The following is a 22095-nucleotide window of genomic DNA, read 5'->3' on the forward strand; positions in this document are numbered from 1 at the left end:
GCTGGCACCCAGGCTGTGCTGGGGCTCTGGCCTCTCCCCAGGCCCTCTGCCCAACTAGCCCTGGCGGCGCCCCCACTCCAGATATTCCCCCCGCCCCACCAGTGGCACCGTCACAATGGGCTCAACACCAAGTTCTGCCGCTTCCCCTTCGGGGGCCTGATGGGTATGTAGGAAGAAGGGCCAGACGTGGGAGCCACTCTGCCTGACCCGGCTGCCCCGCAGAGGTGACACCCTGAGGGCCTTGAGCTCTTGGTGGGAGGAGCTCAGGCCTGGCCCACGGGCCAAGGAGGCCAGGGGTGGAGACCTGCCAGCCCGCTGGTCCGGAAGAGGGAAGGTGACTTGGTGTAGACACACGGAATCAGCAGCAGCTGCCCCGGGAGCCCCCGGGTCTGTGCCGCGCACTGCGGCTGCCATGGGATCTTCCGGGCGCCACCCAGTCCTGGTCCAGCAAAGCTTTGAAACACGGGAGGCAGCTGGAGGCGGTTTGGCGAGTCTTGCAGGGCCACTGCCACCTCCCAGACACAGCGAGACAGCAAGTGGTTATTTCAAAAAAAGTCTTTTTAATTGTTCAAAATAGCACAAAACGACATCGCACTATGGTAATATTGAGTCACAGGGGTTACTCTACAATAGATGAACGAGAGATCAAAGGGACAGGAAAACGACGGGACCAGGCGAGCGGGCTCCAAGGTGACTAAACGTGACATTTTTCCACAGCGAAATATACTATAATACAACCAACCAGAGGCCCCAGAGGGCGTGGGCTGGGGTGGGGGCTTGAAGAGGCTGGGGTCCCTCCAGCCACAACTGCATCTCCAGGGCAGAGAAACGGGTTTTGAAAATATCGGCTGCTCGTTTTAAATTCTTTCTTCTGTGCGACCTGCTCGCAAGCCTGGCTCCTTGCCCAAAGCTTGGGCTTGGGGCAGAAAGCTGCCTTGCTAGCCACTCCAAGCAGAGCCCCAAGCCCCCCCCCCCCCCCGGCCAAGTCTGGCCCCAGCTTGGGGACCGCACTGCAAATTCATAGAATGGGTGGCACCACACCACCGGCCCTCCCAGGCCGCCTCTGAGGCCGAGGCCCCTCCGTCCCGCACCAGCTTTGCCGTGAGGGGGTGGCTGCAGGAAGCCGCAGCCATGGGTGTCACATGCTCTAAGCCGGTCATAGGAGCCAGGGAGTGCGCTATGACCCAGGCCTGGGGACCAGGCCCCGGCCCCCACCTCGGGCCCATCCTCCTCAGACATCCGGCTTCGGGCTCCGGCGGCCTCTCCAGCTCAGGGCTCCGGGTGTGGAGCAAGCGCCCTCCTTCGTCCCAGAGGCCCGGGGACAGGCAAAGGGGCAGAGGGCAGGGCCCACCAGAACAAAGCGGCTGGGCGGCACACACCAGAGCCACAGGGGAGGTTCCGTGCCTCTCCTGGCCTGGCTGCCACCAGCTTCTCCTCCAGAAAGATCCCTGCCAAGGCTTAGCCAAGGAGAAAAAAAATGGAAGAAAAAAAAGATACACATTCTGTACACAGCTAACGACAACAACAAAAAAAGGGACAAAACCCCACACGCTAAGGCTAAAATTACAATAAAAATGTTAACTTCATCAATTTCAACTTAAAAAAATACAACAAATGCAGCAGTTGGTGATGCGGCCGAGGCCAGGCTGGGTGCGGGCGGCTCAGCGCCGGGGGCCGGGGGCTTTCACAGAACACGGCTCGGCCCCGCGGGGCTCCTTCGCCACCTCCTTCTTTTTCTTCTCTCTCTCTCTCTCTCTCTCTTTAAATGGGGAAGAAGAGGGCAGAGGAAAAGGGGGAGCACGAAGGCCTCTGAGCAAAGGCGTCAGCTTCCCGGGGACTGCTGGGCAGGGGCGGCCGCTTGGTGGTGGGACCTCAGCCAACAGAGAAAGATGCCGGACCAGAGAGACACCCGGTGCTGGCTGCCCCGAAAAGCCTCTCGCAGCAGAGGCGGGAGGGTGCTGGGGGCGCCCATCCTCAGCTTCCAGGCCCCCCCCCCCCACCTCGGGCCTTGGCCGCTCCCCGGATCCAAGGGTCACGAACAGCAAGAGGCCTGCAGGCTCCGGAGGCGCCTGCCGTGTCCTGTGCGTGTCCTTCGTCCTTCGAGTTTCTCGGTCCCGCCCTCTGAGGGCGTCTGCTCTTCCCGCCTCCGCCTCCTCCCACGGCCACGGTAAAATGTGCTTTCTTGAGATCATTTTAAAAACAGAGAGAGAGAGAGGGAGGGAGGGAGAAGGGCAGCCAGGGCTCGAGAGGGTGAGGCGAGCGCTGGGTGGGTGACGGGCAGGCCCTGGCGGGTGGCGTTCCCGAAGCAGGAGGGGCCAGCGAGGAATCCGGGGCCGGGTGGCCTCTCACGGACCGTCTGCCTTTGACTTCTTTGGAGCGGATTTCCTGGGAAGGCGGGAGCAGAAGCGGAGCGTCAGGTGGGCCTCGGCGGGGCCTGCGGCGGCACCCGGCGGGGCCAGCCGCCCTCCGGCTCCCACACGCCCCCCTCCCGGGCCCGGCCCCGGCCCCGAGGGTTCCTCGGAGGGCCCCCCCCGCTTACATTTCCGGAGAGGACATGGGCCGCTTGCTGGCCGGCTTGGTGCCGGAGCTGTCTTTACTGGTTTCTGGGAGGAAAAAGCACAGGGGAGGCAGCTGGTGAGCAGCCTGGCGAGGCGGGTACGACACGCTCCAGGGCGCAGCAGCCCCAGGGCCGCCTGCCCCGCCCCGCCCCACCCTGGGGCTCGGCAGTCCTGCCGCCCCGACCAGGCACCCACCTTGCAACCACCTGACTTGGGTGGCAGGGCCGTAGCCCTTCTCGTTGCGGGCGGCGATGCGGAAGATGATAGCGGGCTTGGTGGTGTAGTCGATGTGGGCGTTGGAGAGGCTGGAGGACTGCACGAGGCAGGAGGGGCTGGGCCCGCAGTACACCCGCATGAAAGCCAGCTGGGCCGGGGCGGCGCTCTTGGGCTCGCCGCCGGCCTGCGAGCTCTGGATGGCCAGGTACACCGAGTACTCGATGATCTTGCCGGAGGTCACGGAGGGCGGCTCCCAGGTCAGGTGGGCTCCATCGGGACTCTAGAAGCGAGCGCGGGGCAGGGGTCACGGCGGGCCCTGCGCGGCCTTTGTGACTTATTCTCGCCCTGCCTGTCCGGGAACAGAGAAGCTTCCAGAACGGGCTGCTCGCCCTTCACTCGCCCTTTGCTTGCCCTCCTCGCCGAGCAAATCTACCTCACGGCCGAGGCCGAGACGCTCCGAAGGAAGGGCTTCACCCGCCCCCGCCTGGAAGGCAGCCCGACCGGGAGCAAGGCGCAAGCAGCAGGAACGCGGGTTTAGGACACCTCGCGTACCGCCTGTCCCTCAGCCTCCCGGTGCCTCCGTTTCCTCATCAGGAAACGGGAGCTGATGCGCACGAGTCCCCGAGCTTCCGCCGTGAGAGGAGCGTCCGGACAGAGCAGGACGCTCACCGCAAGAGGCTGCCGACAGGAACCCGGCCAATCGGAAGCAGAGCCAGGAGCCCCAGCCCGCCCCGCACCTCGGGGTCTCTCCCGAGCCACCGCCACCTGGGCCGGCACGAAAGGGAGCCCCCGGCGTACGGACTCGCGGCCGGGGCGGAGGGGGTCCCGCAGCAAGACGTACTTTGCTGATCTTGATGGCACAGGGGGCCCCCGGGAAGCCAGGCAGACACGTCTTAAAGGCCGAGATCTCGCTGAACGGCCCCCGGCCGCAGGCGTTGATCCCGGCGACTCGGAACTTGTAGGCAGTGCCCGGCTGCAGCTCCTGCTTCTTCAGCTGGTTGTAGTCGGGGACAGTGCCGGAGTCGTCCTGGGGAAGAGGCCGGGTGACAGAGCGAGATGAAACTGATGGGACCGCCACCGTGGAGAGGGCTGCTCGGCAGGTGGCCCTGGAACCTGCAGGCAGGCGGTTTTCGGCCCCCGGGAACGAGGCAGCCCCTTCCCCGCGCGGGGTGGGGAGGGGGGGGGCAGAGCCGAGCAGGCTGAGAGAGGGCTTCGCCGCCGCCCGAAGGGAGCCCGCCAGAGGGCGGGCGTGGGGCTGGCTGCAGAGGTCACGCCCCACTGGAGCGCGGCAGCTCCCGCAGACACTTACGTCCGACGGCACAGCATCATCGGGTGGCAGGAAATAGTGCGTCACCATCACGTTGGTGCCCTTGATGACGCCCACGTCAAACCACTGGTTCTCCTTCTTCACGGGGGCTTTGCTGGGCGGGGGTGGTAGGTCCGGCTTCTGGAGGGCAGAAGGGGGGGGGACGCAATCAGGCCCCCAGCCCTCGGGGGCCAGGGGCGCAGCCCCTCCCCACACAGGCGCGCCCGACGCACCACGCCCAGGGGCTCAATGCCGTTGGCCACCTCGGTCAGGGTAGCTGCGGCCTGCAGCTTCGCGGGACTGGCGACCACGACTGGCTGGGGGGCCACAAACGTGTTGGATGGAGCCAGGCCTGGGAGGAAAGACGGCATGAGCGGGAACAGGAGCCAGCAGCTGCCCCGGGGAGGAGGGGCCTGCAGCCAGTGGGACCCGCGGCACTGCGGGAAATGCGCCCGGGGCCGCACAGGGTCACACTCACTCTCGGTGGCCGTGGGCGGCAGCAGGGCCACGGTGCTGGGGACGGCCCCCGCCAGCTCGTTGAGGCAGTTGCTCTCGATGGTGGGGTCGTTGAGGCTGTCGGCAGGGGCCAGGGCCTCGGTGGGGAGGTGGTGCTGCTGCTGCTGGGCCTGCGCCTCCTGGAGCTGCTGCTGCTGCACCAGGGCGGCCAGCTCCTGCTGTGTCAGCACAATGGGGATGGTGGTGGCCTGACCCTCCTGGCCCTCAGCCGACAGGTGGCTCAGCTCCGCCTGGGTCACCGCCGCCGCCGCCTCAGATGTGTCCATGGGCTCCCCGGTGCCTGCTCCAGGGCGGAGGAAGGGCTACTCAAGAGGGGCGTCGGGCAAGGGGCGCCCGCCCCTGGCTTCCTGGGGTCCCGCGCCGCGCGGCCTCAGAGCCGCTCCCACAGCCCGTTTTCCAGCCCGTCCCGATCTGGAGATGCTGCCCCCCTCCCTCCTGGGGCCCACCTCGGCCGGCCCTCCCTGCCACGCCTCCTCTTCTCGGGCCGCCCGGCACCAGCCAGGCTCCAGAACCCTGGGTCCTCTCTCCTCCCGAGGGGCCTGTCTTCCCCTGGCGGCTCCCCCCTGCACCTACCCATGACGGCCTGCTGTGCGGCCTGGAGCACGGCCTGGATGGCCAGGGCCTGGGCTTCCTCCGTGGCCGCGGCCTGGGCGGCCGCCTCGGCAGCTGCAGTCACCGCCAGCTCCTCGGGGGTGAGCCCCGTTACCATGAGGGTGGTGGTCCCCGCCTGCGCCTCGGCCATCAGCTCTTGCGGAAGCGACAACTGGTCTACTTCGGACTGCGTGGGCGGGGGAGGCTGGACCACCACAGTGGCCACCACGGCCGAGGTGGCAGGCTCCTGGCCTGAAGACGGGTCCCCTGTACTGCTCAGATCCACGGCGGCCTGGAGCTCAGGGGTCTGGGAGGCAGACAGCACCTCGGCGGACTCCCCCATCAGGGGCGTGGCGGCGGGCTGCAGGAGTTGCCGTGGCGGAAGCTGCTGGCGAGGCCCTGGCGAGGCCTGGAGCTCCTCTGGGGGCTGCAGGATGTCAACAGCAGAGAAGGGCATGTCAGAAGTTTCTGTGTTGGCTATGGTCACTGTTATCGTGGCCGGGATGGGGACTTCGGTGGTCAGAGCCCCTGGGGTAGTTTCAGTCACTGATGAGATCTTCTAGAAAGGGAGAGAAACCCCGTCAGAGGGGAGGAGAGGGGGGCCAGAAGCAGGCAGACCCGGATCCTTCCCCGTGGGCCTGGATCTGCATCCCCAACGGGCCTGCGCCACCCCGTGTGATGGGCGGGGGCGCGGCACGAGTAGAGACCGTCGATGGGCCGGCCAACTGCGACCCATCCTCGGACGTGTGCCGTGCCACCCTGACAGCGGGCGGCAGAGGGACAAGCCACGGAAGACAGCTACAGAGGCAAAAGCGCCCGTGAGACCCCCCCAGGACGGGGGGGGGGGGGGAGGGGGGGAGGGGGCGCTCTTGCCTCCTGCCTGCCAGGCACCCAGGCTGCCCTTTTATGGTCTGGACAAGGAGCCGGAGGGGCGCGTGCTTGGTGCGACAGTGCCATCTAGCGTCCAGTTCCGGAACAGCCAGGCCCGAGCTGTGGGAGGCAGCAGCGAGGCAAAAGGGAACCCCTCCCAGGGCTCTTACCGGCACCGAAGGGCCGGGCGCCGGTGTGGACTGTGTCACGGTGGTCACAGCCCGCGTCAGCGTGGAGGACCCCGTCGTTGCAATGGGACTGGAACTGGCGATGTTCATGCTGTCGCCCTGGGTGCTCTCCACCTCTCCCTGGTCGCTGGCAGGTGGTGGGGGATCTGTCGGGGCGCAAGCAGACAGTGGGCTGACTGACAGGCCCCTGGCGACCAGGGCTCCCGTCCGGCGCCAGCACCGGAGGCCGCCACCGCCCGGAAAACACCCGTTGCCCGCACCAGTCAACTGAGCCCCACGGAATCTCACGCAGGCCTCTCGCGGAGCCCCAGGGCTGGCGGATGCCACCCACCTTGGTTGGAGCTCATGTTGGAGGTGACGGTGGTGGCCGTGTGTGTGGTGCCCGTCTCGTGGGTCTCGCAGGGGGGGTTGGAGCAGACCCTCTGCGTCGGGAAGGGAGCCAGCAACGAAGCGGCGGCCTGGGGAGTGACCGTGGGGGACGGTGCCCCCTCCAAGCCGGACTCCGGGGTCCTGTGGGCGGGCACGGCGTCGGGGAGCAGGGCGCCCACGCTGACCGACATGGTGGTGCCAGTGGAAGCGGTCTGGTGCGTCTCGCAGGGGCGGCCGGCGGGGGGCTGCTGCCCAGCCTCTGGTTGGCCCGCGCCCCCGCCCGACGTGGCGGTGGTGGGCGTGTGGGTAGTGCCCGTCTCGTGGGTCTCGCAAGGCGGGTTGGAGCAAACCCGGGTCACGACGGCCGAGGAGCACAGCAGCGCCTCCAGAGCTGTTGCAGTCACGGCGGGGCCGGCTGAGCTCTCGTACACGAGCACGGGGGTGCCCTGCGCCTCGCCAGGCTCCCCAGCGCCCAGGTCAGTGCAGGCCGCAGCGGGGGTGCTGGTCGTGTGGCTGCGGTGTGCCTCCAGCGGGCGCCCCACAGACACCAGCGAGCCCAGGCCGGCCAGGGGGCTGTCCTCGCCGCCCAGGCTGCCGGCTCTGACCTGGGCGCTCACGGGGCCTAATTGCACCAGGGTGGTGCCGTGCCCGCCGGCCTCCAGGGCCAGGCTGGGTCGGAGGAGCGGACCAGCAGGACACGGGGCCCCAGTGGCCATCACAGTCATGGTGGTGCTGGTGGCGCTGGTCTGGCGGGTTTGGCACGAGGGCTTGACGGCGCCCTGGGCGCCCTCTGCGGCGCCAGCAGCTGCGCCAGCTGCCACGCCGACCCGGACCGCGGCGGCGGGCACGGTGCCGGCCGCACAGGCCAACCGGGCGTCTCGCCGATGGCCGGCCCCGAGGCCCGACATGGCGGTGGTGGCCGTGCTGGTGGTGCCCGTCTCGTGGGTCTCGCAGGGCGGGTTGGCGCAGCCGTGCTGCCCGGCCATGTTGGAGGTGGCAGTGGTGGCCGTGTTGGTGGTGCCCGTGTCGTGGGTCTCGCACGGCGGGTTGGAGCAGACTCGGACCACGCTGCCATTCTGCTGCCCCACCGCGGAGGTCACGAGAGAAGCGGCGGCCTCCTGTCTGTCACAGACGAACTGCACTTGGGTGGGCTGGGGGTGCCCCCCGAGGTTAGCCACGACGGTGGTGGTGGCCGTGTTGGTGGTGCCCGTCTCGTGGGTCTCGCAGGGCGGGTTGGAGCACACCAGGGTCACGGTGCCAGGCTGCACGTCGCCCTGGCCCGAGTCGGCAATGGTGACGGTGGCCGTGGGCTGTTCCGTGGTGGGTGAGGCCAGGATGGACACCGGGAGGTCGTGCACGGGCTGGGCCTCGACCCCGCTGGGGGCTGTGATCAGAGTCACCTGGGTGGGCTGCGAGACGGGCTGGGGGGGGGAAGGCGACAGGCAGCGTCAGCGCCGCCGCCCCGCCGCGTCACCCGCGCCGGCTCCTGGAGCCACATACAGTCTCGGCAACCCCAGGACCTGCCTGCCTGCTCAGGGCCCAGGGAGGAGGTGCCTCAAGGACTAGGGGCCCGTGAAGGGGCGGGGAGTCTGCCGACCCCGTGCTGTGCCAAAGCCCCGCCGCTTCCAGAGATTCGGCTTGAGATGCGTGAAGAGGAGACCAAAGCTCAACGCATTCGAAATAGGAGGAAGGACCCGGCCGCCCACAGCGGCGGTGGCGGCAGCGGCAGGAAGCCTAGAAAGGCTGCCCCCGGGGCGGAGCCTGGGAGCCTCAGACCGGGGCATCCCTTCCGGCGCTGGCACTGGTACCGGCGCACGGCCCGCACCTACCTGCATGGTGATGGTGGGCGTGGTGAGGCCGCCGGCCGCCGTCAGCGTGGTCTGCGCCGCCGACACAGTGATGGCAGTGGGGTTGATCACCTGGCTCGAGAGAGTGGCAATGGTGCCCAGGGTGGTGATGGGCGTGGCCAGGGAGGCGCTGGTGCTGTGGCCCCCGGCTCCGGCGAGGCTGGTGGAGACCGTGCCTGTCACTGTGCCCAGAGTTGTGACGCCTGCAGGCGGGGAGGGAGGCAGGCGTGGGATGCGGGCAGAGGTCTGCAGCTGGCGCCCTCTTCTCTGCCACTGTCCTCCCCTGGGGCAGGGCTGGGGGCACCCGACGGGGACGGGCCCCCGTGCCCTCGCCCCGAGCCCAAGGCCTACACACCTGTGGTGCCCTTCACAACCAATGTGGTGACAGCCGGCTTGACTGCGGAGACGGTGACGGGGGTGACCAGGCGGACGCCCCCCATGGGCACGGTGCGGAGGATGGTGCCCGGCTGGCCCGGCGCGCCCTTCAGCACCACCTGGACACCAGAGGAGAGCGCCCCTGTCAAGACAGGCCGCCCCCCCGCCCCGCCCCGCCCCTCCCTGTCCCCAGGGGAGGACACAGGTGGCCCGCGCGCGCACCTGGGTCACGCCTTGCTGCCCGTGGCCGGTGGCGATCTTGGGCACGGCAGTGATGATCTTGGCGGGGGCTCCGGTTCCGGAGGTCATCACCTTGGTGGTGATGATGGTGATGGGCGACTTGATGCCAGGACTGCTGGTCACACCTGGACGGAAGAGGGCGGAGGACACGCCCCGTTTCTCTCAGGCCCCCTTCCGACGGCCTCCCCCTGCAGCCCCTCGACTCAAGCGCGCCCGCGCCCGCCCCGGGCGCCGGCCCTCACCCGTGGCGCCCGCCTGCGTGATGATGGCTGACATGGGGATGGTCTTGATGATGGTGGTGGTGCCCGGCTTCGTGGTGCTGGGGGACACGCTGCTGATGCCAAGAATGGTGGGCTTCGTGCCTGCCCCGCCGGCCTGCGTGGTCGTGATGATGGTGGTGGGCTTGCCGTCTGCGGAGGTCACCAGCTTCAGGATGGTCCCGGCTGGCAGGGGCCCTTTGGTCTGTACGGGGGGGGGGGGAGACACGCAGGCGGGGGAGGTGGGCGCGCGGGGAAGCGGCATCACGGCCAGGGTGGAAAGTTCCACGGCCAGACGGGTCTGGCTGGTCCCTGAGGACGCGGTGCCGCCCAGGCTCGTGGCAGCTCGTCTGGGCCCGGACACAGTCGGGGGGCCCCCAAGCTCTCACCTGGATGATCTGAGTCACCGGGCCTGTGGACGCCTGGCCCGTGACGGCGGAGGTCTGAACTGGCTTGGTCTGCACCACAGACATCACCTTGCCCAGATTGGAAATCTACGAAGCAGAGGACGGAGCAGCAAGGGTGACCCAGAGCCCCGGCCAGGACCCAGCCTGGGCGGGGCTCTCTCGGAACGTGCCACATGCGGCAGGGGGCTCCCCCCCGCCCCGTCGCTCACCAGAGCACTGCCTCCGGGGACGGAGATGGGACTCTTCACCAGGGTGATGGTCTTGGTGACCCCACCCACCACCGTGGTCACCACCTGGGCTTGCTGGGCCACTGTCACAGTCCCCGACTTGTGCACGGTGATGATGGGACGGGTGGATGTGTTGGCCGCAGAGGAGACGGACGTCCCCACCTGGGCAGCCGCGGTCTTCAGCATGCGAGTGGCTGGGTTGCTCACCTGGAGGGAGCGGAGCAGAGCGGCGGGCGGGGTGGAATGAGCCCAAAGGTCCAGGCAGTCCTGCCCCCTGCAGGGGTGGGGCCACTCCCCAGCAGGAGCTCAGCTCGGGTTTACCTCTCCTCCCGCGAAGCAGCGGAGGACACCGACAGGCCGCCTTCTGCCACCCCCCTAAAGGTGCCAGCCCGTGCCGCAGCCCACAGCAAGCACCACGTGTGCACCGACGGCCTCGCAGGAGGGACCGCCGTCCGACTACAGTGCCCAGAACCCCTGGCGTGGAGGCCGCCGGCTCAGGGGGACGCTCACCATGACAGGCGAGGAAGCCACCTTCACGGTGGCTGGGAGCGTGGTGGTGCCAGGCGTCACGGCCACGGTTTTGACGATGGTGGTGCCAGCTGGGACACTCAGCACCGTGGGCGCCGAGGACGGAGGGATCTTCTGGGTGGCGGCGGCCGCTGCTGCCAAGGCGGCCATGCCACTCATCTGCGGGCTGCTGCCGATGACCTGCGACGGCACGGGGCGCGTGAGCCCGCGGAGCGCCGGGGCCGAGGCCGCCCGACCCCTGCCCCTTGGGCTCTCGGCGCCCCCGAGGCGGCGCCCTCTCAGCTTTCCGGACCGCCTGGGCCTGCTCTGCCGGCCCCAAACCTGGACTCCTACCACTGCCGGCAGACCCGGACCGCTCCCCGGGTCAGATCCACCTGTGCCGCGTGCGCCTGCGTCAAGGCCCAACTGGCTAGACGCTCCCCTCGGGCTTCAGGACAAGAAGGCACACGTTTAAAGCGCCCTTGAGGTCAGAGGGCAGGGAGGTCCTTCTGAGGGGGTAATTCCTCTCTTTTGTTTCTCTTGGCTGCACCTAGGGCACATCAAGGTCCTTGGGCCAGGGACTGAACTGTCGCACGGCAGTGAGACCCAAGCCGCTGCAGTGACAACTCGAACGACTTATTAATTCCCAAGCTGGAGATGAGCAAAAGCCCCGGTTGGGACTCGGATCCCCTCTGCAGGCCCCCGGCCACCAGGAAGCCTGGCTCCTCACCGTGCCCTGGGCGCTCTGCGTAGGCACAACCATTCGCACGCCTGCAGGGAGGGAGGTCACAGTGACGGGGGCTTTCCCAGCCTGGCTGGCAGGTCGCATGGTAACCAACGGGGTTCCCGTTGTAGCCTGAGGACCAGTCACTTTGAGCACAGCAGGGACACCTGGCAAGAAAAGGGCTTCTGTGACGCGCCTGTGCTTGACCTCTGCCCGCGCAGACGCCCAACGGGCAGGAGACGCCGGCCCCCGGCTCACCTTGAGTCCTGGCTGCAGCGGGCACGGAAATCGAGCTGCCGGGCACCGTCGGCAAGACCTGGATGGTGGTGGTGGTCGGGGGCGCGGCGGCAGCCTGGGGCAGGAGCGTGATGCCTACTTGGGTCAGCGGCTGCACGGCAGGTGCGGCTGCTGCGGGGGCAGGGCTCTTGGGAGGGTTGGCAGGCACAGACGGGACTGGATTGGGTGTGGGGGAGGTGGCAGTAGCAGCCGTGGCAGGAATGTCATATTTCTGGAGCTGCAGAAGGTAACTGTCGGCTGTGGCCACTGCCCCCCAGCTCACCTCCAGCGAGTTGGTGTTGGCTCGCACCAGCTGTACCCGGGCCGGGGGCGGTGGCTTTTCTGTGAGAGAGCACCGCGGGTGAGAAGGGCGGGCAGAGGCCGCCGGGGCGGCCATGGCAGAGGCGACGTCCCTCCAATGGGCCTTACCTGTCTCCAGGTACCAGAGGTCCTTGCAGCAGACCTGGTTGTTCCAGGCCTTTCGGTAGCCGTCACGCCCACTCCAAATGTACAGGCGGCTGTTGATGGCGACGGCGCAGTGGCCGGCTCGGGCCCGGGGAACGTTGTCCTCCAGCGTGTCCATCAGGATGGTCTCCCAGGCCATGGTGTCTGGGGAGGGCAGACGCGGAGGTCAGCACGGCCAGGGACCCCCCCCCCCCCCAGTGGCTTTCGGCCTCTTGCCGTCGGGGCCGGGGACTTAAAAGCAGGAAGTCATCAGAGGTTACTAACTGCAGACAAAAGCAAAAAACACGACTCTGGCAAAAAGACCGCAAAAACGGCCAACCACAAGCTACACGCCCAAGATGTCACTTCTCGCACATCAAACAACACAAGAGCCTCTGGAAAGAGATGGGAGAGGAGGGACGCCAAGCTGCGGAAGAGGTGACAGGAGGACCTGAGCAAAAATACCTACCCTTGCTCAAGGTAAGAGAAATGCCAGCTCCACCCGTAGGGTGCCTGGCAGAGTGACTCTCGTGCCCGAGCCGTGGGCGGGGCGGCCCCCGGGGAGACACGCTCACCCGTCGGGCCCGCCGCCGCCGCCGCCGCCGCCGGGGTGTCTGCGTTTGGCCACACCCCTCGGACGGCATCTCTACCTCTAGGGGTCCCCCTCCAGGTAGGTCACTTGCACGTGCTGAGAACATACTCACGGAGCAGCGTCGCTGCAAGTTTCGACACCACGAGAGCACGTCAAGAGAATGAGGCCCCTCGCCGTGCGGGCTGGGACGGTCTCCGGGACGGAGGGGAGGGACGTGGCCAGGCGCGGCGCCGCGTGGAGCGGGCTGCCGCCTGGCGGCTCACCTTTAAAGGCACCTATAGGCAAGGCTCGTCTATGCAGCCAAGTCCCGGCAGGGTGGGTGAGCAACCCCCGGTGGGAGACGGGAGCGGGGCTGAGCCTGCGCGCACAGGGTGGAGGAGAGCGGCCCTCGCGGCGCCCTGACCACTGGCTACCTCTGGCGGATGCTAGAGAGAGGCCCGGGCCTCGCGAGCTGCTTCGCCCCCGGCACTCCCCACACAGCTCGGGGCCGAGGGGGCCCGGCCTCCCGCAGCCCTCTGCAGGCCGCTCCGAGCCCGAGGAGGCCATACCCAGGTTGAGACAAGCCAGTGTGTTGGTACACTTCCACTCCTTCTCGTGTGTGGCCACTTTGACGTCATCCATGACGAGAGGCACCCAGCCACCAAACACGTACATTCTGGGACGAGGGAGGGAAGAGCAGGAGAGGATTGTAGAGGAGGTGCCGAGCTAGAGGCCACCTCTTCCATCCAGAAAGGTCTAAAGACACTCGGTCCTCTAGCTCTCCCCAGGACACACAAAGCTCCTACTTGGTGGCTCAGCCCTCACGAGAACTGTGTCACCCAGTCCCCACTGCTTGCATTCGCTTGGGACCGTGGCATGGCCGAAGACTTGCGGCTGCTGCTGGGGAGGGTCTTGAACCGTCTGTGCCCCTCTCCCCGGCCTCTGTCTTCCCTCAGTCCCCCAGGGTCAAAATGCAAAGACGGGGCTGCTAAATGCCAGCCCGGCCAAAAAGAGGCCTCCTGCGGCCTCAGGGACGGCTGGAACGAGACTGCGAGCCCGGGGTGGGGCTGGGTAGGAAGGAAAAAGCCCCGGCTGGCTACTCACTTGTTTCCTATCGTCGTGGCCGAGTGGAGGCTCCGAGGAAGAGGTGCCACCCCACTGAGACTGGGCTTGTTCCACGTCAGAGTCTCTGCAGAGACCAACGGGGAAGGGAAGGTTACCCACGCCGGGTCAGACACCCACCCTCCGGCCATCGCCAGGCCCTGGCATTTCCCAGCCTGTCTCCCATCCTGGCAGCAGCCTCTGTGAACGTCCGCTCAGCACGCGCTCCCCTCGACGCCACCTCCACGGCCTACTGCACGGGGCGCCGGGCAGGCCGGGCGGCAGGGACCCCCGCCCCCAATGAGCTCTCTTGTCAGTGCCAACCCTGGCCGCACAGCCAGCTTCTCACCAGCCTGAACTTCTTGCAACCACCCCGGATTCCCCAGCTGGTGCCCAGGCCAAAGAGCCCCCAGCGGCCTTGTGGTCTCTCGGCATCCCATCTGCCGGCACCGGAGCAGGGTCAGTGCCCCAGCACAGCCTAACCACTTGACAGCTGACGGGGACTCGGGCAAAGAAACCTACACGGTTCCCTTCTAGAAAGGCCCTTACCTCTCCCCTTACTCTCCGGTAACCTAGCAGACCAACTCTGCACACTGAGCCTCCCTCCTCTTACTGATTCATTTTTCTAGGGCTGCATCCGTGGCATAGGGAAGTTCTCAGGCTAGGGGTCGAACTGAAGCTGGAGCTGTGGGCCTACACCACAGCCACAGCAATGCCAGATGTGAGCCGCACCTACATCCTACACCACAGCTCACAGCAACACTGGATGCTCAACCCACTAAGCGATGCCAGGGATCGAACCCACCTCATGGATACTACTTGGGTTCCTAACGTGCTGAGCCACAACGGGAACTCTGAGCCTCGCTCTCCCTTAAAGAAGGGCCAGAAGCTCGGGGAAAGACGACAACGCCAAATAGGGGCCTCTCCCCATTGTGCCACGAGAAAGATGCCCGCCCATGAGCCCACCTCAACACCCCGCAGACTAGCTTGGCCCCGGGGCCCCTGCAGCCGCCGCCCCCATGTCTTACCAATATCCAGGGTCCAGAGGTCGCCTAGCCTGCAGCCACTCATCCCTCCATAGATCACCAGCTTGGACTTCTTGTTGTCTTTCTCGGTGTAGACCACGGCTGTATGCGACTCCCGCGGCGGGGGCAGGACGCCGTAAGTGATGGGAATGTCCCAGGCTACCACTCCAGAGCCCGGCCGCAGTTCCAGGATGTATAAGTCATTCAGGTACCTGGAGAAAGAAGGCCAGTCCTGGCAAGCCTCGCCGGCACACACCAGAGGGCCCCCCCCCTGCTCCTGCCGGGACGAGCAGGAGTCGAAAAGGAAGAGCAGGCGGGCCATGCCAGGCTGCACAGCTCGCGAAGCTGGGTGTGGGACAAGAGCCTCCCAGGCGCCAAGGGGGGCACCTGGCTCAGAAAACAGCCAGCAGGGAAGCTGCAGGCAGCAGACCCCAAGGAGGAAAGTGCCAGCTTGACACCGGGTCTGAGGAGCAGGAACCAGCCCCGGGCAGGGCGGCGCCCACCTCCCAGCCTGCCCACCCCCGCCCCCCCGGCCTCGCCAGGGCTGGAAAGCTCCTTGGAGGGCACTGAGCGCCAGCCTCCTCCGCCTCACCTGGGAATGTTGTTCTTGGGGTCCTCGCTGTCGTTGGCCAGACCTCCGAACAGGTAACATTTGTTGCCCACGAGGGAGAAGCTGTGCCCGAGCCGAGGACACGGAGGGGGCCCGTTTTTGGGCGTCTTTGCCTTCAGTCTCTTCCACTCCCATCGGCTCGCCTGCAAAATCAAGAGCCAGTAATTCAACGCGGGGTGAGCTGGGCCACCTGTCCCGCGGCGGCGAGGGGGGCCGGGCTGGAGTGAGGGGCCCGGCCGTGCCCAGGGCGTCACCTGCAGCTCGTAGAGATCGTTGCTGTATTTCCCGTACTCCACCATGCCTCCGAACACCAGCAGGCGCGTCCCGTCGCACACGAAGCCATAGGCCGCGCAGCCTGGAGGGATGTCCCCCCTCACGGCGGGGATGAACCACTGGTTGGTCGCTGGGGGGACAGGAGGCGGACGTCAGAACACCTCGGGAGCTCGCGGCACCAGAGCCCCTGGCCCTGCTCCGCCGGCCGTGCAGCGAGCGGCCGTCCGATGCGGTCCAAGAAAGGAGAGGCTGGGACGCCACCTCCTCTCCCGAGGGTGTGGGACTCTGTCCGTTCAGCACCCGGGTGCCAGCCCCCATCCCGGCCGCTTTCCACCCGCCCCCACCTCAGCGAAAGCAGCCCGGCACGGCCCCGCCTCGTGTCCCGGCCGCGCCAAGAAGCAGGAAGTCGCGGACCAAGGGAATCCTGGGGATGTGGCCACCAGCTTCCTTCCCCTGCTCCTCTCTGGGCCATTGGAAAGAAACGGCTGACACCCGAAATGCCCGCTGGGCGGCTCCGTGCCCCTCCCTCCGGGCGCCCTGGCCTGCGGCCTGCACCTCCCCGTGCAGGAGAGAGCCAGGGGGCGGGGACCCACCTCTGCTGCTGTTGCCCAGTGCCATGGTCCATGGTACCCCTTTGCCCTAGAACAGGGTCAGAGGTGACAGCAGTGCAGCTGGGCGTGGGCTGGGGGCCTTGCAGCCAGGCTCACGACCTGCCCTCGCTCGGCCTGGCACTTCCACGCCTCACTTCAGGCTGCCCAGCAAAATCACGGGGCGAAGGTCCCCCTCTTCGTTACATGTCATTTAAAGGGCTCTCCCGTCAAGGACACTCCACACTCCCTCCAAAGCCTCCAACTGGCAGCCACAAACCTCATTCCAGGTCCCTAGGTCAGTTTGGGTCAAAAGTGAGAGAGCAGACCGGGACTGACTGGCAGGTGGCCAGGGAAGGGACTGGGGCATGAACGGAGCACCTCTTGGGGTCTGACTGCTTCTTGGCCTGACTTGCTGCCGGGCACGCCCTTGGTCAGCAGGTAACCCAACCCCTCTGCTGTCACCTCAAGATTCAGCGCACACCCTGGCAGAGAGGCCTGCGCCCACACAGAAGCACAACTCTAGGGCCTTTCCCGACAGAGGGGCCTGCGCGCCCCTACACGGCTGTATGGCTTGCTTCGGGACAGGCTGCTGGCCCCCCGACAGCTCTGTGGAGTCCCTGGGCCTCCAGGATGCCCTCCGGCTCACCCCTCCCCTCTCCCGCAGAGCCAGCCCCGGACTCCCGCTCCCTGCCTCGGTCTGTCTCCCCCGTGGTACAAACACGAAGTAGGAAAAGCAGCAGCTCTCCACGCTGCGGCAAATCGCCCCTGCACACACGGGGGGGGGGGGGATGGCCTCACATGATCCCTGGAGTTTCATCCAATGGCCAGAGTTCCCGCTGCGGCACAGTGGGTTAAGAACCCGTCTGCGGCAGCTTGGGGTGGGTTCCATCCCCGGCACAGCACTGCCAAGCAGAGGCTCAGATTTGGCCCCTGGACTGAGTACTTCCACGAGCCATGAGTGCAACCACAAAATAAATCAAAAAATAAAAATACAATAAAAAGGCCGAAACACCTCTGAGAGCCCCTCCGTCAACCTCCTTCAACAGCTAATGGCACAGAGTCCGGGAGCAGCAGCGACTTACTCGAGGTGACCGAGCAACACACACACACAGAGACAAGAATCTTGCTCCAACTTCAAGGGACGGCATGGTGCCCACACAGGGGCCCTCCGCACAGGAGCCAAGGGCCACCCTGGCTCACCCACGCACCCGTGTGGCCGCCACACACAGCTTTCTCATCACACCCCCGACCGCTGGGTCAGCTGGCCAGGCTAGACTCGACCGGTGACACATCCCCAAGCTCCTCCCACAGGACCGCAGAGGGGCCGTCTGGCTCTGGAACACTCCGGTCAGGGCGGGGGCCCTCCGCACGCCCATCAGGAGCAGAGCCCGTCAGGCAGAGGTAGGGACCCTTCTTCCCGTTGCCCCATCCGGGTTCTGCCCTGGGCCGGCCTAAGGGACCACCTGCGACGAGCACAGCTGCCCTCCGTGGCCCCTCATCGTGGTAGCTCATCGGGGGAGGGGGCGGCACGTCGCCCAGGCTCCGGGTTCCTCCCTCCCCACAAGAGGAGGGGTGCGGGGAAGGGGGCCTCGCGGCGGGAGGCGGGAGCTGGCACGGGCCTGGCCTCGAAGCACCCGCAGCGTGGGTGATCGGGAGGGGCCACTTCTCAGAAGAGGGGCCACCGGAGCAGGGCCCTGAAGGCTGAACAGGATTTCCCGACACAAGAAGCCAGCGGGGCTGATCAGGAAGTGACTGTGCGAGGCACGGAGGGCCTGGGGCGAGGGGGGCCGCTTCGAGACGCGCTCAGCCCTGGGCCCAGCCCCGGGCCCGTGGGCCGCGAGGACCCCGCTGCCGCCTCTAAGCCCGCGGCGGGAAGAGACACGGAGCCGGCCTGACTCAGCCGCCGCTGGCAGAGTGACCCTGGACGCGTCACTTCCCCTCTCTGACCCCAACCGCCTCAGGGTGAAGACGGAGAGGCGCCCCCAGACACGTGGGGGTTCCTGCCCGCCCACCCCACCCTCCCCCCTGCAGGTCGCGCCCCACCCTGCCGGGCCGGGGCCGGGTCCTCGGGCTAATCCGCTTGGCTGCGGCAAGGAAACTCCCTGAGGTCAAAGGCAGCGGCTCCCCTAAGGCCCCCCAAAGGCCGGCTAAGGGTCCCGCAGCCCCCGAGGCGGGAGGACACACACTTTCCCCTCCCCGGCCTTTAGGTGCAGCCCCCCCCCCCCCCCCCCAGTGGCTGAAGGGCTGAGCCAAGCCAGACGGCGAGCACGCACATGCCCCCCGGAGCCTTTGTCTTAGCGACCGGGAGCCCTTCCAGATGCGAGCTCCCCCCAAAGGGCGAGTCTCTCCGAGCACTCATCGCACAGAAGGAAAAGTGCTGGAGAGCACACTCTGACCTCATTTGAGACAAAACCAAGAGAAGCAGAAGGCCAGCTGTCAAGGTGGCAGCTGAGGATGCCCGAAGGATGCCCAGCATCTGCGCCCCGGCTGGCGGGAGAGGCACCACGGAGGCTGCAGGAGGAGAGCGAGCGAGCAAGCCCTCCGCGAGGACCGGGGAGTCACCCAGGAGACCCATCAGGCAGGGCACTCTGCGAACTGCCGCCCTGGAGGAATCGGGGCCGTGGCCTCCAGAAGGCTGGCGGGCCTCTACCCGGCACGTCCTTGCAGATGGAGAACAGAGTAACGCCCAAGCGGTCCCCTCATTTCAATAAACTAAGGAACACACAGAGGCCCCAGGAAGCAGTGGACTTTGGACCTCACGGTAACTAGGCCCCTGCCCTACTTTCTAAAATTGTATTTCCCTGCCAAGGAGCCTGCTCCAGGCCTCACGAGGAAGAAGGGGGTCCGAGGAGTGCGGGAGGTTCTGCTCAGGGCAGCCGCCTCTCTAAAGCCGGCCCTGCCCCTCGGCCTCACCGTACTGGGCCACTGCTGCCACCGCAGCTGCGCCAGCTGGCACGCAGCCCCGCGGCCAGCCCAGCCTCACTGGAGACAACAGGTGCTCAGACCCAGAATGGGAAGGGCCACCAGCAACCCTCCGGCCTCTGAAAGTCAACTCTGTAGGGTCAACAACCTTCGAGATGCACAGAACACTGTCCTTCGCGCCTGGGGGCTGGTGGGGGAGGGGAGCACCCCACCAAGAGCCCCGCTCCAACCCACATCTCACCCCGGGGCCACCTCCAGGCCAGGAGGAAGAGGAAGTGCTCAGGCGCCAGGACCTGGTACCGCCAGAACCTTGGCGCGAGAGGGGTTCGCTAGACGGGACAGCGAGGGAGAGACAACTGGAAGGCGGCCAGAGACCGTGGCTGCTGGGAATGCACCTCCCCGGCGGCGAGGCGAGGCGAGCTTCCTAAAATCACGCCGTCCCACCCGCGCCGCCTCCCCGTCTCTCCACCGGCACAGAACGTGCAGGTCCACCGTCCTGCGCTCGTCCTCGGTGAGGACGCCCAGCCCCTCGCTCGCTCGGAGCAAGGCCAGGTCCTGCGGGGCAGCAGCGACTCAACAGGCAGCTCCGGCCCCAGGCGGCGCTAGGGGTACAAAGCTGGCCAAGTGGCCACCACGGGGGCAGGAGCTGCAGGAGGATGTGGCTAAGCCCCCGAGACGTAGCAGGGACACCAGGCAAGAGGCCGAGCCGGCGCGCCAGCAACACCGGAGACAGAGGCGCAGCGCAGTCCTCAGTCTGTCACCCAATTCCGCTCCTCCCAGCCAGCCAGGCCGTGGGTTGGGGGGAGGCAGGAGAACGGCCGGGGTAACCCCCTCCAGCTCACAGAAAGCAGTGAGTCGGGAAGGGGTGAAATTCATCTCTTACACCAAAGGGCCCCAGATCAAGACGACAGGCGATGTGAGGAGAAACGCCCCAGAAGTAAAATGCTGAAAGTGATCAGAAGCAATGCCATCTGATCTGTGCGTCCCCAAGGCTCGGGCACAACCGGCGAGACGGTCACCCCGCAGGGCACACAACCCGCCCCTCCTCCAGGTGGAGAGGAGGCTGCTCAACTCTGCCCCGCTCCTCTAGAGAGGCAACCAATCTGGAATCCAGAAGTTGTCATTTCTCCCGAAAGAGCACTAGAGCCGGGGAAGAGCGGAGCAGGCGCAGGAGGGAGGAAGGGGGTGGGACTCTGCGCCAAAGGGACGCATCCGCCCGCTTGGCGGGGGTAACGGTGTATGTCTGAAGTCACCACCGCTGGCGACGCCCCCGCTCCCTCACCAGCCGGACTAGAGGGTTCCTCTCCAATAATGAAAAGCACCCCTCAAACACAGAAGCAGCAGGGGTGTGAGAGCGGGGAAAAGCAGGGAACAGAAGGGAAAAGCAGAGGAGCCGGGCACGGCAAAGGGTCTCGGAGGGGGGAGAAAAAAGCAGATCACTGCGGATAGAGAAGGGGAATGGGAGGAGGAGGAGAGGGAGGACGGGGAGGGAGGAGGGAGGAGAGGGAGGGAGGGAGGGAGGGAAGGCAGGGGAGGGAGAGGGAGGGGATGGAGAGAGGGAGGGAAGAGAAGGGCGAAGAAGGGAGAGAGGGAAAGATCGAAGGACCCAGCGGGCTTTGCACTCACCCGTGTTGTACACGTGCAGTTCGTCCACGATCCCCTCGTTGCCGCCGCCAAACACCACGATGAGCTCCTTGATGGCCACGGCGCGGTGGCCGTGGCGGGGCCGGGGTACTGGACCCGACCAGCCCACCACTCGCTTCCAGCGAGGCTGCAGGAGCACCGCTGGCGAGTTGGCGGGTGACACGGCCGAAGCCATAGTTCCGGGAAAGGGCGCGGTGGAAAAAAGTCACCAAGCGAGAAGGGAGCCCCCCAATTCCACTCACACACACCCCCTTTAGTCTAAGACGGCTCTCACGGAGAAGCGGTTCCTCACACAGCGGTGGACGGCTCCATGGAGGCCGCCATCTTAACTGTTCTCCTTCCCTTCTGCTCTTCCCCTTCTTCTTGCTCACCCCGTCTCCTCAAGAGCCTCCTGAAACTGCCGAGCGCCTGGGCCCGAGAAGCTGGAGGCCGCCGAGTCCCGCCGCCCTGACTCCTTGCCTGGGAGCTCCCACTTACAAGCTCGAGCGGGAGGCCCTGGGAGCCGCCATCTTGAGCCGCCTCTCTCTCCTCCCTTCCTCAGTCGTAGCCCTCCCCCGCCGGAAATGGCGGAGCCCCGGCCCGGTTCCCACACCCCCCAAGTCCCCTGCACTGGCCGGCTTCCGGGGCGGGTGGAAAGCAGCCACAAGCGCCGCGGTCGTCCCAGCCCCGCCGGCGCTCAGACCACAATTGTGGGAGCCGCCATCTTGAGACCGTCCCGCTTCCCCGCCCAGCGCTTAGTGCAGCGGCCGCTCCCGAAACAGCCTCGACACTCTTAAGGAATAGAGTCGCGCCAGAGGCCAGTGGACCGAGCCCGAATTCTCGACGGCTGCTCGGAGGCCCACGCCGTACGGCTCGTGAGGTCTCGAAGCTCTCCCCTTAGTCCGCCTCTGCGGCTCAGGCTGAGCCTGCCGCCCTGGGAGCCGCCATCTTGAGACAAGCTCCCCCTTCCCCCCTATTCTCTTCCTCCTGGGTCAGTTCTTCCACTGCAAACCAAACGCAAGGCAGCGTCCGATCCTCGCTTCCCTCCTTATGACTCCTTCCCACAGGAGCCGCTCCAAAGAGGTAGAGTTAGGCCCCGAAGTGGCAACTGTACGGCAGGAGGAGCGGTAACGGCAGGGCGCTCATGCCTCCTCCCTGGGAGCCGCCATCTTGTGTGAAGAAGTAACAACTAAACATGGCGGCGGCGGCGGTCGGGCGAGGGGGCGGAGTCGGGCGACGTCACTGTTTTCCCCACCACCACCTCTCCCCCGCCCTCGCGGGCTTCTCCACCCGGCCGAGGCCTCTTAAAGGAACCTCGCGGCGAGGGACCAGGGCTGCTGCGCGCTCGGCTTGGAATGAGGCCGCGCTAGGGTCAGGCACAGGCGTGCCCAGCCCTGGGGCCCCCCCGAGAGCCCCTCCACGCCTCCGCCCTGGGAGCCGCCATCTTGCCACTTCCCCTCGC

General features: G+C 66.7%; 1 protein-coding gene across 8 annotated transcripts; it reads right to left on the reverse strand.

Moving 5' to 3' along the window:
- Positions 1-540: 540 nt before the first annotated feature.
- HCFC1 (host cell factor C1) lies at positions 541-21808 on the reverse strand. Of its 8 annotated transcripts, none has more exons than XM_047764648.1 (26): positions 20637-21808; positions 15480-15628; positions 15208-15368; positions 14619-14827; positions 13594-13678; positions 13059-13165; positions 11904-12083; positions 11457-11816; positions 11205-11365; positions 10478-10675; positions 9950-10174; positions 9723-9827; positions 9319-9538; positions 9059-9201; positions 8817-8955; positions 8444-8664; positions 6577-8035; positions 6228-6391; positions 5170-5746; positions 4559-4879; positions 4344-4432; positions 4084-4221; positions 3616-3801; positions 2754-3054; positions 2540-2603; positions 541-2385 (listed from the first exon to the last, which is right to left on the reverse strand). In XM_047764648.1, exons 1-26 carry the CDS (start codon positions 20827-20829, stop codon positions 2346-2348), a joined length of 6195 nt encoding a protein of 2064 aa, XP_047620604.1. In that variant the 5' UTR covers positions 20830-21808; the 3' UTR covers positions 541-2345. The 8 variants fall into 8 exon arrangements, with proteins under 8 accessions (XP_047620604.1, XP_047620607.1, XP_047620606.1 ...); XM_047764651.1 differs by having other exon boundaries at positions 4314-4432; positions 4559-4876; positions 5170-5614; positions 20637-21807; XM_047764650.1 differs by having other exon boundaries at positions 4314-4432; positions 5170-5614; positions 20637-21807.
- Between the last annotated feature and the right edge of the window lie 287 nt (positions 21809-22095).

The sequence above is a fragment of the Phacochoerus africanus genome, chromosome X (assembly GCF_016906955.1).
Source record: "Phacochoerus africanus isolate WHEZ1 chromosome X, ROS_Pafr_v1, whole genome shotgun sequence".
Lineage (NCBI taxonomy): Eukaryota > Metazoa > Chordata > Mammalia > Artiodactyla > Suidae > Phacochoerus > Phacochoerus africanus.